This window comes from Rhinoderma darwinii, chromosome 10 (assembly GCF_050947455.1).
Source record: "Rhinoderma darwinii isolate aRhiDar2 chromosome 10, aRhiDar2.hap1, whole genome shotgun sequence".
Classification (NCBI taxonomy): domain Eukaryota; kingdom Metazoa; phylum Chordata; class Amphibia; order Anura; family Rhinodermatidae; genus Rhinoderma; species Rhinoderma darwinii.
Window position 1 is genome coordinate 49,058,658 of NC_134696.1, and position 20,013 is coordinate 49,078,670.

The window sequence follows — 20,013 nt, forward strand, 5'->3', positions numbered from 1 at the left end:
AAATGTTTATTAATGTTCATTAACAGGAAGAAACAGAATGAGTTCAAAGCAGCATTCATTTTCAAGATTTTACCATTTTGCCAAATGAAACAGGAGAGGATTTTTAGTGTAAAAAAAGTTTTAGCGTATTTAGCCTTTCTTAGCACACGTTTGTTATACGGCTATAGCTTTTTTATTTGTTGGGCTAGCGACGTAATGTTTGCAATGTTTTTTTCGTAGACAATGCGGGTTTATTTTTTTATCATTTTTATACACATCCTCTTTGCTCTTTTAGAATTTTTAGGCTTATATGTATTTTGAAAATAATAGTAAAAAAATATGCTTTTTTACTTTTTAGCTAATTTTTCTGGTAATAATATAGTTTTACCCTAAAATAGCCCTTTTATTTGTGATCATCCTTGTCTACCGTAAATTTTGATATATTGCATGTCTATTTTAGCGTAATTAGTTCAAGGATAGCATTACGAAAATCATTGGCAGGGGAACGTTTTTTTGGGGTTGGTACTTCATGTGTATTAGGTTATGTGCACTTTATTTTACTTTTATTTTTTTATTATTATGGTCTGTCCCTCAAAAGATCAGAAAAGACCTCTGGGGGACTTCATTTATTTATTTTCTTTTACACCATGTTTTTCCATTGCAACTGGACCTGGACATCCCCCAATAGCTGCCTCCACAGTATAATGCCCCGCATATAGTAAAATGTTCCTATAGCTGCCACCATATCAGGCCTCCTCCCATATCCAGTATAATGCCCCATAGTGCCTAATAGAAAAATAATAACATAATTACTTAACTTTTCCTGTTCCCACAACGGGTGGAGGATCCTTTTCCTTCAGTCTGTGCTGTGAGTGATTCGGCGCAGACAGGAGCGATGACGTTACTACATCGTGACTGCTGGGCTACTGCTACAGTAGCCTATGGCAGAGCAGGGAGATATCTGTCATAGTGTTCAATAGCATCTGCGTCCAAAGCATCTGCGGGCTCAGGACGTCTGGCGGCACGGGACCCCGTAGCAGTCGCTATGGCTGATACAGCTGTAGTTATGCCACTGTCAATATCTATCTATAGATGAGCATAATTTACAAAGAATAACTCAGTTGAAGATAAAATGTTTCTTTTTAACTTTTTTTTTTTTATACAGGGAAGGATATTATTTTAAATGCAAGTGTTGATGCGAGCCAGCTGACCGTGAAGCCATCAATTAAGTGGTTTAAAGGAAAATGGCTGGAACTGGGCAGCAAAAGTGGAACTCGATTCCAATTTAAGGAAACTATTGAGAAAGAGAAGAAGGTGAGATGTGAGGCACGGGAGTGAAACCATTATTATAGGACAGTGTTGTAGCTAGGGTCTCCTGCACCCAAGGCAATGATTCAGTTTGGCGCCCCCCAACTTCTTTCCCGAAATCTCCTTCCCCCTCGCCATGTTTGCTCTCTCTACAAATCAATGAGGTGATAATGCCACTGTACCCTCTGTAGATAAAGCAACAGTGCTCTCTGTAGATAGTGCCACACAGCCCCTTATAGATAGTGCCCCCCTGGAGATAGTGCCCCACACCCTTGTAGATAGTTTCACACATACGCCCTTGTAGATAGTGCCACACACATCTACTTGTAGATAGTGCCACACACATCCTTGTAGATAGTGCCACACACCCTTGTAGATAGCACCACACACACACCCTGTAGATAGCCCCACATGAACACCACTGTAGATTGTGAAACACACACGCCCTTTAGATAGCGCCACACACACCCTCTTGTAGATAGTGCCACTCATACACCCCCTGTAGATAGCGCCACACACACCCTCTTGTAGAAAGCGCCACACACAATGCTCTGGCAGGGGGATTCTTCTCCTGGAGTAGCCCCTGACGTAACTGTCCTGTGGACGCAGATACAATTAAATATGGCAGATGCCGGGACACGTTCTGGCCAATAATTTTCTGGGACTGTCTATGTAAATTCGGGATATTCCCGACATATTCGGGACTGTTGGCAAGTATGCTGGTTACAGTGCTCTCTGTAGAAAGTGCCACACAGGCCCTTATAGATAGTGCCCTACACACCCTTGTAGGTAGTGCCACACCTACCCTTGTAGATAGTGCCACACACCCTTGTAGATAGTGTTACACATACACCCTTGTAGATAGTGCCACACACCGACATGTAGATAGTGCCACACACCCCCTCCTGTAGATAGCCTCACATGTATCCCCCGGTAGATAGAGCCACATGCACCCACCTGTAGATAGTGCCACACCCCCCTGTAGATAGTGCCACACCCACCCTCTTGGAAGTAGCTCCACACACACCCCCTGTTGTTAGAGCCACACACACCCTCTTGTAGATAGCGGCACACACAATCCTTGTAGCTGCTTTGGCTAGGGCTTCTGCTCCTAGAGGAGCCCCTGACGTTACTGTCCATATATGGACAGTGACATCACAGGCTCCTTCTAGGAGCAGAATCCCTGGCCAGTGAGTAGGCAACGCTGTGGCTGGGGATTCTGCTCCAGAAGGAGCCCCTGACGTCACTGTCCTGAGGACGCACATACAAATGAATATGGCAGTTGCCAGGACATGTCCGGGACAATAATTTTCCGGGACTGTCTCTCTAAATTCAGGACAGTCCCGGCATATTCGGGTCTGTTGGCAAGTATGTGCTGGTTACAGTGCTCTCTGTAGATAGTGCCACACAGCCTCTTATAGATAGTGTCCCACACACCATTGTAGGTAGTGCCACACACACCCTTGTAGATAGTGTCACACATAGACCCTTGCAGATAGTGTAAAACACACCCTTGTAGAAAGTGTCACACACACACACACACACACACACACACACACACACACACATCCTTCTGTAGATAGCACCACACACACCAACTGTACATAGTCCCACACGCATCTCACTGTAGATAGAGCCACACGCACCCGACTGTACATAGCGCCACACACACCCTTTTGTGGATAGCGCCACACACACCCTGTAGATAGTGTGACAGACCATGTGGGGAGGTTGTGGATGGGGTCTATATTTCCCCAAGATTTCTGTCTTCTGCTATCTGAAAACAACCAGGGACTAAATTCAGTAGAGAATGTGGTTCTCCCTCTGCAATAGGTTTTATCTAAAACCAGGAAAAGGGCCTGGTTGTTGGAGTGGGGAGAGATGGGTGGGCCCCCACTACTTCCTCACAGTCCTGGTCTTGGGCTGTCTAGCTATTAATCAGGGGTCAGGTGTGATAGCCCTTTAAAAAGGCTGCAGTTCAGTCACACTCTCTCTCAGCCTTGGGAGAGGAGCTTGTGAGAGCAAACCGACAGCATTAATAACAGGTTGTATGGTCTGCATGGTTTATGGTGCCAGGCATTAGGCCTGCACTGTGTTAGTTAGGATACCTGACTGTATAGTTAGTGCCGGACATGCATAGAGTTTTCATTTTGTTTGTTTTCTTTTTATTCATGTACAACCTGTAAATAAAACTGGCTGAGGCCAGTAGTACCACATCTTTGCTGTGCGGACTGAAATTTACTGGCGTGTTTGATACCGAGTGCCCGTCTACCCCAGGAGACGACTGTCCTGCTACCTCATTCCCTTACAATAGCGACACACACCCTCTTGTAGATAGCGCCACACACAACCCCCGTAGCTGCTCTGGCCAGGGATTCTGCTCCTGGAGGAGCCCCTGACGTCATTGTCCATATATGGACAGTGACGTCATCGGCTCCCTCTAGGAGCAGAATCATTGGCCATTGCATCAGCAACGCTCTGACCAGTGATTCCACTCCAGAAGGGGCCCCTGACGTCACTGTCCTGAGGACGCACGTACAATGGAATATAGTCGTTTCCGGGACACGTCTGGGACAATAATTTTTCGGGACTGTCCCCTGTAAATTCGGGACAGTCCCGGCATATTCGGGACTGTTGGCAAGTATGCTGGTTAGAAACCAAAGATTGATGGACTTTGGTCAAAAAGAGGGGCTGTCCTGCCAGAGGGGAAACAGATGGGTTTATCAGATACTGATGTCATGTCTTTTTACAGATATACCATTTTGAACTGAAGATTCTTAAAGCAATTGTAGCAGATGCAGGTGGATACAGATGTGAAGTGGTTGCCAAAGACAAATGTGATAGCGTTTCTTTTAATATTGATGTGGAAGGTATGAATTTTTTAAAATAAATATATGTATAATGTGTGTGTTAAGTATTACATTGATCATATGCCCATTCGCCATGAATTTATTTTTATGCTATTGTATTATCATGGGCACTAAGTCATTTTAAAACTAACTTCGGATCCCACTTTGTACATAGAAAGAATGTAGTCCACAATGATTCCTGTTTCTGCACCTTTTATCCTGTCATTCTACTTTTTTGTTAAGCTGAATTATTTATTGTGCTATCTTTGCTGGCTTTATACTGTCTAGTGCTGTCTAAAACAAGCTTGTGCAGCATTGAGAAGCAGTCTATTGTACAACTGATAGGAATTATTTTTACTACTTCAGTACATAGAGAGAACGTAGACAAGGAACCAGTTGGTTACTAGGCAACCTAAATTAAGGGAAGGGATGCAAGAAAATGAACATAGATTCTGCACAAAAATATATTACTAACTGAAATATGTGTATTCAGTTAGGTAATAGGTTTTAAAGTGAACCTGTCACTAGGTCAAATAAGTTGTACTGGTTAATTGACCTGAATAGCGCTGTCTCCCTGATTCCAGAGCCATTTTTTTTTCTTTCCTGGATCCCTCGGTTCCAGAGATATGGCTCACTGTTGTGTTGGCTCCCTATATGATAATTTGCTGTAGTTAGCCAACAGGGCGTGAACTAGCCTCAAACTGCCTCGCGCTGATTGGTCAGCATTAGAGGCAGGGAAGCTAGCTCCACCCTGTTAGCTAACTACAGCAAATTAGCATGTAGGGAGCCAACACAACAGTGGATCATAACTCTAGAAGGGGGGGGTCTAGGAAAGAAAAAAAACAGCACTGGTATGAGTTCAACTTATATGACCTAGTGATAGGTCCTTTTTAACCTCTTAACGACCAGGCCTAATTTGGTCTTAAAGACACACAATCTTTTTAGGTTTTTTTAACGTCATTCCAAAAGCCATAACTTTTTATTTTTTTGTTGAGGTAGCTGATGGAGGGCTTGTTTTTTGCAGGATGAGTTGTGTTTTTCACTATTTCAGGGAACATATATATGTGTTTTAAATTTACGCAATGAGGCGTGAATAACATATTTATTTTATTATATCGTTTGGTCCAATTATGGTGATCCCAAATATGTACATGTTTTACTATTTTTGCACAATAAAAACACTTTAAAACAAAAATTATTTGTTTTTATGTCACCGCATTCCAAGAGCCAGAACTTGATTTTTCCACCAATGTAGCCGTATGTGAGTTTGTTTTTTGCGGGAAGAGATGTTGTTTTCACTGGTACCATTTTGGGATACATGGGACCTATTGATCCACTTTTATAATTTTTTGGAGGGGATGGAAAAAAAAAGCAACTGAATCATTTTTTTTATTATTGAAAAAAAATGTTTTTTGTTTTATTTTTATTTTTTTACTATGCAGATTTTTTTTTATAAGCTTTATTTCACTGTATTTAATGATTTGTTTTAGTCCCACTTGGGGACTTCACAAAGCGATCAGTATACTGAAGCATTACTGCCTATCAGTGAAATACCAGCAGGGGTCGGTCTAATAAGCATACAGCCATGTCAGGTCTCGGGCTTTAGTTAGGTGACAGCGGGAGTACCCTCCCTTTGTAAAAAAAAACATAATTGCAGCTATCACTATTGACCGCGGCATTTAAGGGGTTAAAGAGGCTCTGTCACCACATTATAAGTGCCCTATCTCCTATATAAGGAGATCGTCGCTATAATGTAGATGACAGTAATGCTTTTTATTTCGAAAAACGATCTATCTTAAACCACTTTATGAGCGATTTTTAGCTTTATGCTAATTAGTTTCTTCATTCCCAAGTGGGCGTGTTTTGCTTTAGGCCAAGTGGGCGTTGTACAGAGGGGTGTATGACGCTGACCAATCAGCGTCATGCACTTCTCTCCATTCATTTACATTACACTGCACTAGCGATATAGTTATATCGTTATGTGCAGCTACATACACACACTATAACATTACTGCAGTGTCCTGATAATGAATATACATCACTACCAGCCGGGACGTGATGTTTATTCAGAATTCTGACACTTCTGAATCTTTTCTGTGAGATTCCAGCAAGGCAAGCGTAGATTATGATGTAACCTGTCATCCTTGCTGGAATCTCACAGAACGGATTCTGAATAAACATGACGTCCAGGCTGGTAGTGATGTATATTCATTATCAGGACACTACAGTAATGTTAGTCTTTGTGTATGTGGCTGCACATAGCGATATAACTATATCGCTAGTGCAGTGTAAATGAATGGAGAGAAGTGCATGACGCTGATTGGTCAGCGTCATACACTCCTCTGTACAATGCCCACTTGGTCTAAAGTAAAACACGCCCACTTCATTAGCCTAAAGCTAAAAATCGCTCATAAAGTGGTTTAAAATAGATCATTTTTCGAAATAAAAAGCATTACTGTTACCTACATTATAGCGCCGATCTTCTTATATAGGAGATAGGGCACTTATAATGTGGTGACAGAGCCTCTTTAAACAGCCAAGATCTGGGTTATTGCTGATCCCAACTATTGCAGCAGGAGCGCGGTAATGCAGCTCAGCCCATTTAAAGGGTAACTAAACATTCAACAAACTTCTGACATGACATGTCAGAAGTTTTGATTGGTGGGGGTCCGAACACTGAGAATCCCACAATCGGTAAAACGAAGCAGCAGAAGTGCTCGTGTGAACGCTCAGCCGCTTTGTTTCTGTTCGGCTTTATACGGAAAGCAGATGTAGCGGAGTACGGGCTTATAGACTTTCTATTGAGTCCGTACACCATTAAATTGAGTTCTGGAAAAAGCTGAACAGAAACGAAGTGGCTGAGCGCTCACACAAGGCCTTCTGCAGCTTTGTTTTAGCAAATGGTGGGGTCTCAGTGTTCGTACCCCCACCAATCAAAACTTCTGACATGTCACTATGACATGTCAGAAGTTTGTTGAACCTTTAGTTCCCATTTAAGTGAACAGGACTGAGTTAAGATGAACTGCAGTAGCAGGCACAGCCAAACTCATATGGATGTTGCTATGCCATGTACTTCAATAAAGGAGCCAGGGGCAATGCTGCCACTTTGTTTTGCTTTGTTTTGTTTTGGGAGTACTGGGGGTGGGACCCCCACCAATCATACATTGATGGCCTATCCTAAAGATAGGCCATCAACTGAAAATGTCCGGAAAACCCTATAAACAAATATGTCATACTTATTCAATTATTAATTTTTTGCACTTTATTATTTTCCAATAAACCACTCACGGTATTTGTTGTAAACTTCTTTTAGCGGCAGGAGAAGACGACAATATCTTGCAATCCTTCAAAAGGACGTAAGCCAGCTATACATTTTACATAGATTTTATATTATTTATAAGCTTCTTTATTTTGTAAATATGACATATTTTTTATTGTCTTTAATCACATCTAGAGGTGAACAAACAAAGGATGAGCATGCTGGTGAACTCGACTTCAGTGCACTGCTCAAAAAAAGGTAACCAAAGACATCTGTGGATACACACATACTGTAGATGAAGTAATACTCCCATGACAAGCACATTTCCTGTGAATGCTGTGTTTTAAATTAACAATATGTTACCTAAACTTATTGATTTGAAGACTTAGGCCCTGTTCACACAGAGTTTTTTGAAGGCGGGAAAATCTGCCTCAAAACTCCTATGTCACATTTTTCGTTGCGTTTTTTTGGCCACGGGCAAAAAACGGGCAATAAACTAAGCAAAAACCGTTTTCTCTGCCTCCCATTGATGTCAATGGGAGGTCAGAGACCGAAACGCCTAGAGAAAGGTCGGCCGGGGGTATGTCCTGCTGTCAACTGTATCTGAATCCTCAGGACGCAGATATAGTTGAACCCAATGCTGAAGCAAGGATCCGTCAGCTCCCTGCTTCAGCATTAGTTTAGAGCAGGGGGAGCTCCTCCGCTCACCAAGGCTCCCTGGGCACAGCTACTTTAATAGCTGAGCCCGGGGATGCCCTTGACGTCACTGTTCATATATGATTCCGCTTCTAGGAGCGGAATCCCTGGCCTATGCTGAGGATTCCACTCCTAGAGGGAGTCCCAATGGTGCTATCTATGGGGGGTGTATCGCTATCTACAGGTGGTGGCGCTATCTTGAAGGGGGTGTGGCACTATCTACAGAGGGCACTGTGGTAGTATATACAGAGGGCACTGTGGCAGTATATACAGAGGGCAGTGTGGCAGTATATACGGAGGGAACTGTGGCAGCATCCACAGAGGACACTGTGGCAATATCTACAAAGGGCAGTGTGGCAGTATCTACAGAGGGCTCTGTGGCAATATCTACAGAGGGCATTGTGGCACTATCTAAGAAGGGGCTGCCCAATCTTGATATTCTTGTGTCTGCCAAACGCTGCCAACTGAGCCGCCAGACTGCATTTAGCGACACTTAAACTGGAAAACTGTATTGTTAAAATAAGCACATGGAGTAAACTTGAAAATTTCCGATAAGTTTAAACCTAGCAGTATTATTATAGTAATGTTGTTGTAGAAATGTAGTATTGTTATAGTAATGTAGTACTATGGTAATGTAGTATTATTATAGTATTGTAGTATTGTTACAGTAAAGTAGTATTATTATAGTAATGTAGTATTGTTATAGTAATGTAGTATTATTATAGTAATGTAGTATTGTTATAGTAATGTAGTATTGTTATAGTAATGTATTATTATTATAGTAATGTAGTATTGTTATAGTAATGTAGTATTGTTATAGTAATGTATTATTATTATAGTAATGTAGTATTGTTATAGTAAAGTAGTATTGTTATAGTAGTGTAGTATTATAGTAATGTAATATTGTTAAAGTAATGTAGTATTGTTATAGTAATGTATTATTATTATTATAGTAATGTAGTATTGTTACAGTAAAGTAGTATTGTTATAGTAGTGTAGTATTATAGTAATGTAATATTGTTAAAGTAATGTAGTATTGTTATAGTAATATAGTGTTATAGTAGTTCAAATAACTAATTGATTAACAATAATTTTGTATTGTATCAAATTTGAAAGTAATACGGCCGGTCAACTTGACATTTTTTCAATGTGCGGCCCATTTACCCTGCCTAGTTTGAGACCCCTGGTCTAGACGATGCATATCTTGAGATCATTTCTATGTAATGGCTGGTCCTCAAATGGCCACATTCAATGCCAAGGACATGTAGCTTTGACCATTACAGAATACATTTAAAGAGATAAATAATTATATATACTATTTAAAGGGGTTGTCTGGTTTAGAAAACCCATTTTCAAATACCCCTATTAGAGCATCCTGAATGAAAAGAGTCAAATATTCATAAAGGCCATCAACTAGCTGGACTGCAGAATGTCTCTCCCTCTCTCTGGAGAACCTATCAAGTCCATTGGTTTTAATGAAGACCATGTAATGCTTCATTTTTCCTCTGGTGGCGCTGCAAGACCATTTAACACGTGTAGCCAGGTTTCCCTGTAGATTAAGGGTATGTTCACACGAGGGCGTCCGTTACGGCTGAAATTACGGGGATGTTTCAGCCTGAAAACATCCCCGTAATTTAAGCCGTAACGGCATGTGCAGGCGCTTGAACGCCGCGTCAATTACGGGCGTAATTGGCGCTGCTATTCATTGGAGTCAATGAATAACTGCTCCAATTACGGCCAAAGAAGTGACAGGTCACTTCTTTGACGCGGGCGTCTATTTACGCGCCATCATTTGACAGCGGCGCGTAAATTACGCCTCGTGTGAACAGACAAACGTCTGCCCATTGCTTTCAATGGGCAGATGTTTGTCAGCGCTATTGAGGCGCTATTTTCGGACGTAATTCGGGGCAAAAACGCCCGAATTACGTCCGTAAATAGGCCGTGTGAACATACCCTAAAACTGATCACTGGGGTTTCCATCAGTGGGACACCCTATGATCAGCCTATTTTTAAAGAGGGACTGTGAATAAATTGGGATTGTCCAAAATGGACAACCTTTTTACTTGTCCTAAGTTTAATTTTGCATATTGGCATCAATGTCAATGTGATCATGAATGTTTAATAACAGACTCCACTTGTTGACTCTATATTGCATAGATTATTACTAATTCTTTCAGTGTATTTTCTGAAATTATATGATACTACATGCTCTACTGGTGCTTCTTTGGTACTGAATAGTAATAATAACTATTTAGTTTGTTTGCCATTTACATAGCCATATGTGTGTTGTTTTGTTATATTCAAGTTTTCAGGGTATGTGGTGCCCGCCGGGGATCATTAGTTGGCTATCATTAGCATTGTTGGTGTTATGTAATATAGATACTTTAGTTAGGTAATATTATGATGAAGCAGATACTTGATCATCTGCCAATCCTGGATTAAAGAGATCTGGTGTAAACCAAACAATGCACATCATCCCTTCCCTATCATCCCAAGTATCAAGGATTTTGGCATCGTCATCCGGAGTTGGATTATTAAGTCATAAAAACATTTGTCTTTCTGGCTAACACTATTACGGTTCACAGTATAAAACAGATTATAAAGTAATGTGGTAAGATAAACCTGGATACCTTGTGTAATAAAATACAGTAGAATGAAGTAGCAGAAGGCTAGTGGTGTATATCCATTCCATAGTTTTTCCTAATATATTATTTTGGATAATTTCTGTGGATCAAATCATTGCTATATTAACTATTATAACTTTCAATACCATTACATGTGCGACAAATATTTAGCTTAAATGCTGTTATTGCGTCTGCAGCTTCTACCTCTTGGGGTAGGGCATTCTATAGTTTGACTACTCTAAGGGCAAAGCCCCACGTGGCGGAATTGCTCTTGAATTCCGCTGCGGACACTCCGCAGCGTTAATCCGCAGCGGACCCGTTTCTCCATTGCCTTCCACTTTTTAGTAGGCTTTGTTTAGACGAGGCGGAAAATTCCGCTCCGGAGCATAGGCTGCGGTGCGGAATTTGGTGTCCGCAGCATACAATGGATGTTGCGGACCAGTGGCGGACTGGTTGCGGACTCATTGCGGAAGTTCTCCATTGACTTCAATGGAGATTCTAAATTCCGCAATGAAGTCCACAGATGTCATGCACATGTTGTGTGCTGCGGATGCGTATTGCTTTTAACATGACATTTCTTCATTCTGGCTGGACCTATGTATTTCTAGGTCTACAGCCAGACTGAGTAAGGCAATGGGGCTCCCGTAATTACGAGTGACTATGTGTGTGCACCCGTAATTACGGGAGCGTTGCTAGGCGACGTCAGTAAATAGTCACTGTCCAGGGTGCTGAAAGAGTTAAGCGATCGGCAGTAACTGTTTCTGCACCCTGGACAGTGACTACCGATCCCAATATACAGCAACCTGTAAAAAAAAAAAGAAGTTCATACTTACCGAGAACTCCCTGCTTCTTTCTCCAGTCCGGCTTCCCAGGATGACGTTTCAGTCTAACTGACGGCTGCAGCCAATCACAGGCTGCAGCGGTCACATGGACTGCCGCATCATCCAGGGAGGTCGGGCTGGATGCCGAAAGAGGGACGCGTCACCAAGACAACGGCCAGTAAGTATGAAATTCTTTTACTTTCACTAGGGAAAGTGCTGTCCCTTCTCTCTATCCTGCACTGATAGAGAGAAGGGAAGTACTTTCACCGCAATACGCAGCAGCCAGTCCGCATCAATTTACTGCACATTTTGGGCAGATCCGCGACAGAATCTGCAACGCAGATTCGGACAGTTGCGGAGGAAAACCGCCACGTGGGGCCATGCCCTAACTGTAAAGAACTCTTTCCTATATTTATGTCTAAATCACCTTTCCTCCAGAATATTCCGTTGTCCTTCGCACAGTCCTTTGTACAGTTCTTGGAAAGAAGGATCTGTTAATTGCAAAGATGTAGGGTGCAGAAAAGTCTCTATGAGTGACGTTCAGCAATGCATGTTTGGTTGTTTGATGTATCCAATTCTCGACCCATGTATGGACAGCAGTTTGCAGATTATTTTCAGGGATATATATTGAGATCTGAAGCAGGATTACCCTCTTCTGACCTATAGTTTATGCGATGTTCGCTTACTCTATAACTCTATTACACAGTCATGCACATGATATATTGTTCTATTTGCAGAGTGGAAGAAAAGAAAAAGGAAGAAGAACCAGAGGGAATTCCTCCTGATGTCTGGGAAATACTTAAAAAAGCAAAGCCAAGCGAGTATGAAAAAATTTGCTTTCAATATGGTGTAACAGACCTTAGAGGCATGCTGAAACGCCTGAAGAAGGTGAAAGTAGAAATCAAAAAAAGTGAAGGTAATGTCTGAAAAGAGATCCATGTCTGGTTTTTTAAGGCGGACAGACTTGTTATGAAGCTTTTAATCCATATCTCGTATTTTTGAGAATTTTCCTTTATTGCTCCAACGCATCTAAAATTCATCTAACTTTGCATATAGTTCTCAACCTAAAGTATCCTACCGTTTTGTGCATACATCTCCAATGCAGGCCTATGTATCCTTATGGTTACAGATTACTAACAAACCTGTGTGCCATCCTGGGTTATTAACCCCTTCCCGCCGCAGCCCTTTTTCAGATTTTCATTTTCGTTTTTTCCTCCCCACCTTCCAAAAGCCATAACATCTTTATTTTTCCCTCGATATAGTACTATGAGGGCTTGATTTTTGCGGGACGAGTTGTAGTTTTTCGTAGCACCATTTATTTTGCCAAATAATGTACTAGAAAACGGGAAAAAAATAATTTGTGGGGTCAAAAATGAAAAAAACAGCGATTCCTCCATGGTTTTTCGCGCGCCGTTTTTACGAAATTCCCTGTGCAATTAAAACAACATGTTAACTTTATTCTGTGGGTCAATACGACTACAGCAATACCAAATATATGAAGTTTTTTCAATATTTTACTACTTTTACAAGTAAAAACCTAAGTGTAAAAAAGAAAATTTATTTTGTGTCGCCAAATTCCGAGAGCTATAACGTTTTTATTTTTCCATCGATTAAGTGGTATGAGGGCTTATTTTTTGCGGGATAAGCTGTAGTTTTTAATACCATTGTGGTGTACATGCGACGGTTTAATCACCTTTTATTTCATTTTTTGTGGGAGATTAGGTGACCAAAAAATAGATTATTAATATTTATTTTTTACGGCGTTCACCGTGCGGGTTAAATAATGATATATTGTAATAGTTCAGACTTTTATGGACGCGGCGATACCAATTATGTTTATTTATTTATTTATTTTTTTTACTATGCTCTAGGGGGAAAATAGGAAAAGTTTTTTTTTTTGAACTTTTCATATATATATATTTTTTTTACACAAAAAAAACTACTTTATTTAACTCCTTTTTACTTTTTTTTATTAGTCCCCCTAGGGGACTTCAACCCGCGATCGTTAGATCGCTTGCACGATATACTGCAATACTAATGTATTGCAGTATATCGTGATTCTGACAGGCTTCTATTAAGTCCTGCCGGAGGCAAGGCTTAATAGGTGCACAAAGACGGCGGACCTGGGGGGCTTCATTAGGCCCCCAGGCAGCCATAGCAACCATCCCCCCACCGCGCGACTGCGTTGCGGGTTGGAGCAATGAGCTGTTAGAGGGGGTCGCCCCCCTCTTTCTAACGATTTAAATGTTGCGGTCGCTATTGACCGCAGCATTTAATGAGTTAAACGAGTGGGATCGTGCTCGAGCGCAATCCCGCTCGTTACTCTCAAGTGTCGGCTGTAACATACAGCCGACACCGGCATCGTATAGAGCGGGTTCACTCCATGAGCCTGCTCCATACTTCCCCTACCCGACTTTGGCGTATGGATATGTTAAATGTCGGGAAGGGGTTAAATAGCCTCTGCCTCTTTTCATGTTAAGGGGAGGTCGACTTCAGCTTCCTCTGCAGATAACAACTAATTGTGAGGCAGGTTTAGAAGGAACAACGACTTTAACCCCTTATTGACCAGCCTATTTTAGGCCCTAATGATCAAGCTATTTTTTAAAAAAAATTATAACTTTTATATTTTTCCGTCGACATAACTGTATGACGACTTTTTATTTTGCGGGATTATTTGTACTTTTTAATGGCACCATTTTGGGTACATATCATTTTTTGATTAACTTTGGGGGGCTGACTTTTTTGGGGGTAATGGAACAAAATAGCAATGTTGCCATTGTTTTTTTGCGCTTTTTTTTTTAATGGTATTAACCTTGCAGTTTAAATTACATATTAACTTAATTGTTTGGGGCATTACGGTCACGGCGATACCATATATTTGTACTTTTATTTATTTTTTACACTTTTACTAAATAAAACTACTTTTTATGGAAAAAAAATGTTTTTTTGTTTTTTTTACTGTAATTCTTATTAATAATTTTTATTTCACATTTATTACTTATTGTTTTATTCCCACTAGTGGACTTTACTGTGTGATCTTTAGATCGCAGCTATAATAATTGCTTGTCAGGGTATGTTCACACTGTGTTTTCAGGCGTATTTCGGGGCGTTTACGCCTCTAAAAATGCCTGAAAAATTGGAAGCTGAATGTCTACAAGCATCTGCCTATTGAAATCAATGGGAAAAACCGCATTTAGTTCATACGGGCCATTTTTTTTACGCCGCTGTTTTAAAAAACGAAGCGTAAAAAGATGCTCCGTAAAAAGAAGTGCATGTCACTTCTTGAGGCGTTTTTTGGAGCTGATTTTTCATTGAACACTATGAAAAATGCCTCAAAAGAAGCCTCAAAAGAAGCTCCAAATTAAGGTCCTGTTCACACAAAGTTTTTTGAAGAGTTTTTTGACGCGGAAATCGCGCTGCAAAACTCGTCAAAAACGGCCCTAAAATACTTCCCATTGATTTCAATGGGAGGCGGAGGCGTATTTTTCCCGCGAGCGGTAAAACCGTCTCGCGGGAGAAAGGAGGGACATGAACTATCTTTGGGCGTTTACGCCTCTGACCTCCCATTGACATCAATATGAAGGCAGAGAAAGTGTATTTTGCGGCGTTTTATGCCCGCGGCGCCCAATGGCCATGGGCGAAAAACGCCGTGAAAATCGGCGTGCAGGGAGAGGAAAATCTGGAAAACTTCCAAGCAGAATTTTGAGGCCGAAATTCCACCTGCTAAAAACTCAGTGTGAACATAGCCTTAAAAGAAGCTTCATTTTCAGCTTCAAAAACGCCTGAAAACAGCTCCGTAACTTTCAGCCGTTTTTGACTCAGCATGTGCACATACCCTTAGTGTAAAACTGGCAGGCAATCTATTAGAACGTGCCTCTGGCATATATGCCCAGGGCAGACCTGGGGGCCTTTATCAGGCCCCCGGCTGCCATGGCACCCCATCGGAGGCCCGCGATTGCATTTGCGGGCTGCATATGGGTGACAGAGGGAGCTCTCTCCCTCTGTAAATTATTTATATGCTGCAGTCGCTATTGACTGCAGCATTTAACGGTTAAAAGGCTGCGTTCTAAGTAAACTTCGATCACGGCCGTTGGAGCAGGAGCCCAGCTGTCATAAGACAGCCGTGCCCAGGCTCCAGCCTGGACGGGACACGTGCAGGACTTAGACTGGGCCGCCGTGAAAGGCGACGGCCTAGCCTGTGGCCCCTTAATGACCGCCGCGTATTGGTGGTCACTAAGGGGTCCAGGCACTGTGTTTGGTATACATATTTATTTGTTTTTAGGATTTAAAACCTCACTTTAATCAATATGAATAGAAATTGTCATAAATAAAATTATTTCACATTTCTTCTTTCACATTTTCAGCATTTACTAAGAGACTGGACCAGTGTTATTCCATAGACAAGGGTCAGAGGATTAAAATGATAGTGGAGGTTGCAAACCCTGATATTTCTGTAAAATGGTTTAAGAATGGGCAAGAGATTCGTCCCAGTGCCAAGTAAGTGACATTGAATCCTTGTTCTTTTTACCAGTATGACATACCTCTTACTTTAGCTAAAACCAGTGTCATGTAAGGCCACCGCTGAATAAAGTCATCAACTAGATGTCGTATTTGGATATACACCAGGCAGAAGAATCGTCTTTTATCAAACAAAGCCTTTGATGTAGGTGAAATTATTTGCAAAAGACCCTTTTTGATAATGCTCACTCTACCAATGGTATTATGGTAAACAAGAGAAAAGAAGAGTCCATACATATCAACATATGAAAAAATTAAACATCTTTATTGATAACATAAAATACATTAAATGACAAAGACAGAGAATCTAAAATAAATCCTTGTAAGGATCACAGATGTATACATTGAGTATACATTACTGTAATTGTGTATACCATCAGTGTTTTAAAAATATATATATATATATATATACTCAATGTATACATCTGTGATCCTTACAAGGATTTATTTTAGATTCTCTGTCTTTGTCATTTAATGTATTTTATGTTATCAATAAAGATGTTTAATTTTTTCATATGTTGATATGTATGGACTCTTCTTTTCTCTTTTTTATCATATATTGTTAGAGTCCTTATCTCTAATTATTCATATGGGTGGTTGAGTGTTGTCTCCCACCTTTATACGTATTTGTCCTGTGAGACATCCTGTCTAATCAATGGTATTATGGGCCTAACTCCAATTCATGGGGCACCATAGAAAAGCCAAGAGTAGGACCCCAGATTTTTGTCTACATTTATATATATCTGTCAATATCTGATCTCGGCACAATACAAAACCCACATAATAAAGTTAGACAACAGAAAATTGCCATTGTGTTTTATATCCACAAAAGGGAAAAATATTTCAGAAACTGAGTGGGCCCCTTCAGCTATGGCTAAAGCCAATGACTCCATCTTTGCCTTTTATATATACACTGATCAGCCATAATAGTAAAACCACCTGCCAAATATTGTTTACAGTAGGTCCTCCTCAAGCCGCCAAAACAGCTCTGACCTGTTGAGGCATGGACTTCACAAGACCTCTTAAGGTGTCCTCGAGTATCTGGCTGTAATGTGTGCCTGGGGCTGTGAATGTGATTGTACTTTCATTTATTTAATTTCTTAGCAGGTTCAAAACCAAGCTTGTCTCTGTAAAAGTTGGTCTGAGAAGCAGTTCTATGTAATTTATGGTGTTTCTGCCTAGTGGCCAAACAATAGTATTTAATATTGTGCTGTTGTGTGTTATGGAGGTAGGACCTGTGGTCACATGAAGCATGATGTGCAGGTCCTCAAGTTAGTGTGATACTGAAGATGCTTTTGTTGGAAAGCTGTGGTGGTGTATCCCTGGTGGCAGGGAGGTGCGGTCCTGACGCCATTACTAAGGTGTCAGGTTTCTTACACTGAACTCTGCAGTTTTTAGGACTTTTAGGTATGCCGCGTTTACATGTTCAGGAGGTGAGCCAACTGGAGCTAACAGGAGTAAGTGCCCTTGATGCCAAACGCTGTTGGGTGTATGAATGTAGTGAGGGAAGCAGGAACCTATCAGTGAACAGGTCGCAAATTGTGATGTAGCAGAGCAGAGGAGGGCAAGAGTGAGCAAGAGATATTGTGACGTGAATGGGGTCTGAGCGACTCAGACCGCGTTAGTGTAACAAGTGCCACATGATCGGAGTGACAGACTGAAGGAAGCTGAACGCCGTGGTCCTGAGCGGAAGTTGCGAGAAGTAAGCTACAACTGATTGGCTAAAGAAGGCCACCACTGAAAAGAAAGTGTCAGAGACGCGAGAAGATACCGTGCAGTGTGAGAGAACGATCCTATCTCTACTTATGCCATCTGTGCGCATCGTGCTGACTAGCCACTGCCAGAGACTGTGAAAGGACATTTAAAGAGGAAGTCACCACAGTCAACCATTGTAAATAGTTGTTTGCAAGAGACTGCAACTGAGATTCCCAGCACATGCGAAAGATTCTCGAACAGATTGAGATCTTGGGAATTTGGTGGCCAAGTCAACACAGTAAACTTTTTGTTATTTTTATTAACCCCTTCCTGCTCCTTGACGTACTATTCCTAAACAATATTTGCAGTGTGACAGGGTGCCTTATCCAGGGGCGTAGCTAGGGGAGGTAGGCGGGGCAAGTGCCCCAGGGCGCAACTAAGAGGGAAGGTGTGGGCGCCAGGGCCGCATGAGGGCTGCCTGGCCGCATGACGGCAGCCTGCTGCCTCTCTGAGGAAGCAGCAACTCCACTAAAACCAGCCGCCGCCACCCCCTTCTGCACTATAGGCGATTAATGGCCGGGTACGTTCCGTGCCTTGCCATTCTGCGCCTTTCACCGACTCAAGCGGCTTGATTACTTCTTTGCGCCGCTTACGTCATTGAATGGCGCTGATTGACAGGGCCTTTCATATATGGAGCACTATAGGGGAGCTATATGTGAGGCACTATATACAGGGGGCTATATACAGGGGTGGGCTATATGTGGAGCACTATAGGGGAGCTATATGTGAGGCACTATATACAGGGTGGGCTATATGTGGAGCACTCTTTATAGGGGGAGATATATGCAGGGCACTATCTACAGGGGGGGCTAAATGTTGGACACTATATACCGGGTTGGGTTATATCTACAGGGGGAGCTATATACAGGGGTGCGCTATATATGGACCACTATAGGGGAGCTACAGTGAAGCAAATAAGTATTTGATCCCTTGCTGATTTTGTAAGTTTGCCCACTGTCAAAGACATGAACAGTCTAGAATTTTTAGGATAGGTTAATTTTACCAGTGAGAGATAGATTATATAAAAAAAAAAAAAGAAAATCACATAGTCAAAATTATATATATTTATTTGCATTGTGCACAGAGAAATAAGTATTTGATCCCTTTGGCAAACAAGACTTAATACTTGGTGGCAAAACCCTTGTTGGCAAGCACAGCAGTCACACGTTTTTTGTAGTTGATGATGAGGTTTGCACACATGTTAGATGGAATTTTGGCCCACTCCTCTTTGCAGATCATCTGTAAATCATTAAGATTTCGAAGCTGTCGCTTGGCCACTCAGATCTTCAGCTCCCTCCCTAAGTTTTCGATGGGATTAAGGTCTGGAGACTGGCTAGGCCACTCCATGAACTTAATGTGCTTCTTTTTGAGCCACTCCTTTGTTGCCTTGGCTGTATGTTTCGGGTCATTGTCGTGCTGGAAGACCCAGCCACGAGCCATTTTTAATGTCCTGGTGGAGGGAAGGAGGATTTGACGGTACATGGCTCCATCCATTCTCCCATTGACGCGGTGAAGTAGTCCTGTGCCCTTAGCAGAGAAACACCCCCAAAACATAATGTTTCCACCTCCATGCTTGACAGTGGGGACGGTGTTCTTTGGGTCATAGGCAGCATTTCTCTTCCTCCAAACACGGCGAGTTGAGTTAATGCCAAAGAGCTCAATTTTAGTCTCATCTGACCACAGCACCTTCTCCCAATCACTCTCAGAATCATCCAGATGTTCATTTGCAAACTTCAGACGGGCCTGTACATGTGCCTTCTTGAGCAGGGGGACCTTGCGGGCACTGCAGGATTTTAATCCATTACGGCGTAATGTGTTACCAATGGTTTTCTTGGTGACTGTGGTCCCAGCTGCCTTGAGATCATTAACAACTTCCCCCCGTGTAGTTTTCGGCTGAGCTCTCACCTTGCTCAGGATCAAGGATACCCCACGAGGTGAGATTTAGCATGGAGCCCCAGATCGATGTTGATTGACAGTCATTTTGTATGTCTTCCATTTTCTTACTATTGCACCAACAGTTGTCTCCTTCTCACCCAGCGTCTTACTTATGGTTTTGTAGCCCATTCCAGCCTTGTGCAGGTCTATGATCTTGTCCCTGACATCCTTAGAAAGCTCTTTGGTCTTGCCCATGTTGTAGAGGTTAGAGTCAGACTGATTAATTGAGTCTGTGGACAGGAGTCTTTTATACAGGTGACCATTTAAGA

At 41.8% G+C, this 20,013-nt stretch overlaps 1 protein-coding gene across 1 annotated transcript in view; it reads left to right on the forward strand.

Annotated features, from left to right (window-relative positions):
- MYBPC2 (myosin binding protein C2) overlaps positions 1-20,013 on the forward strand; it is a 93,044-nt gene that overhangs the window by 16,882 nt on the left and 56,149 nt on the right. Inside the window, exons 5-10 of the mRNA XM_075840811.1 lie at positions 1,145-1,293; positions 4,040-4,157; positions 7,450-7,492; positions 7,591-7,653; positions 12,274-12,452; positions 15,901-16,033. Of these exons, the coding sequence (XP_075696926.1) occupies positions 1,145-1,293; positions 4,040-4,157; positions 7,450-7,492; positions 7,591-7,653; positions 12,274-12,452; positions 15,901-16,033 (685 nt within the window). The remainder of the gene's footprint in view (positions 1-1,144; positions 1,294-4,039; positions 4,158-7,449; positions 7,493-7,590; positions 7,654-12,273; positions 12,453-15,900; positions 16,034-20,013) is intronic.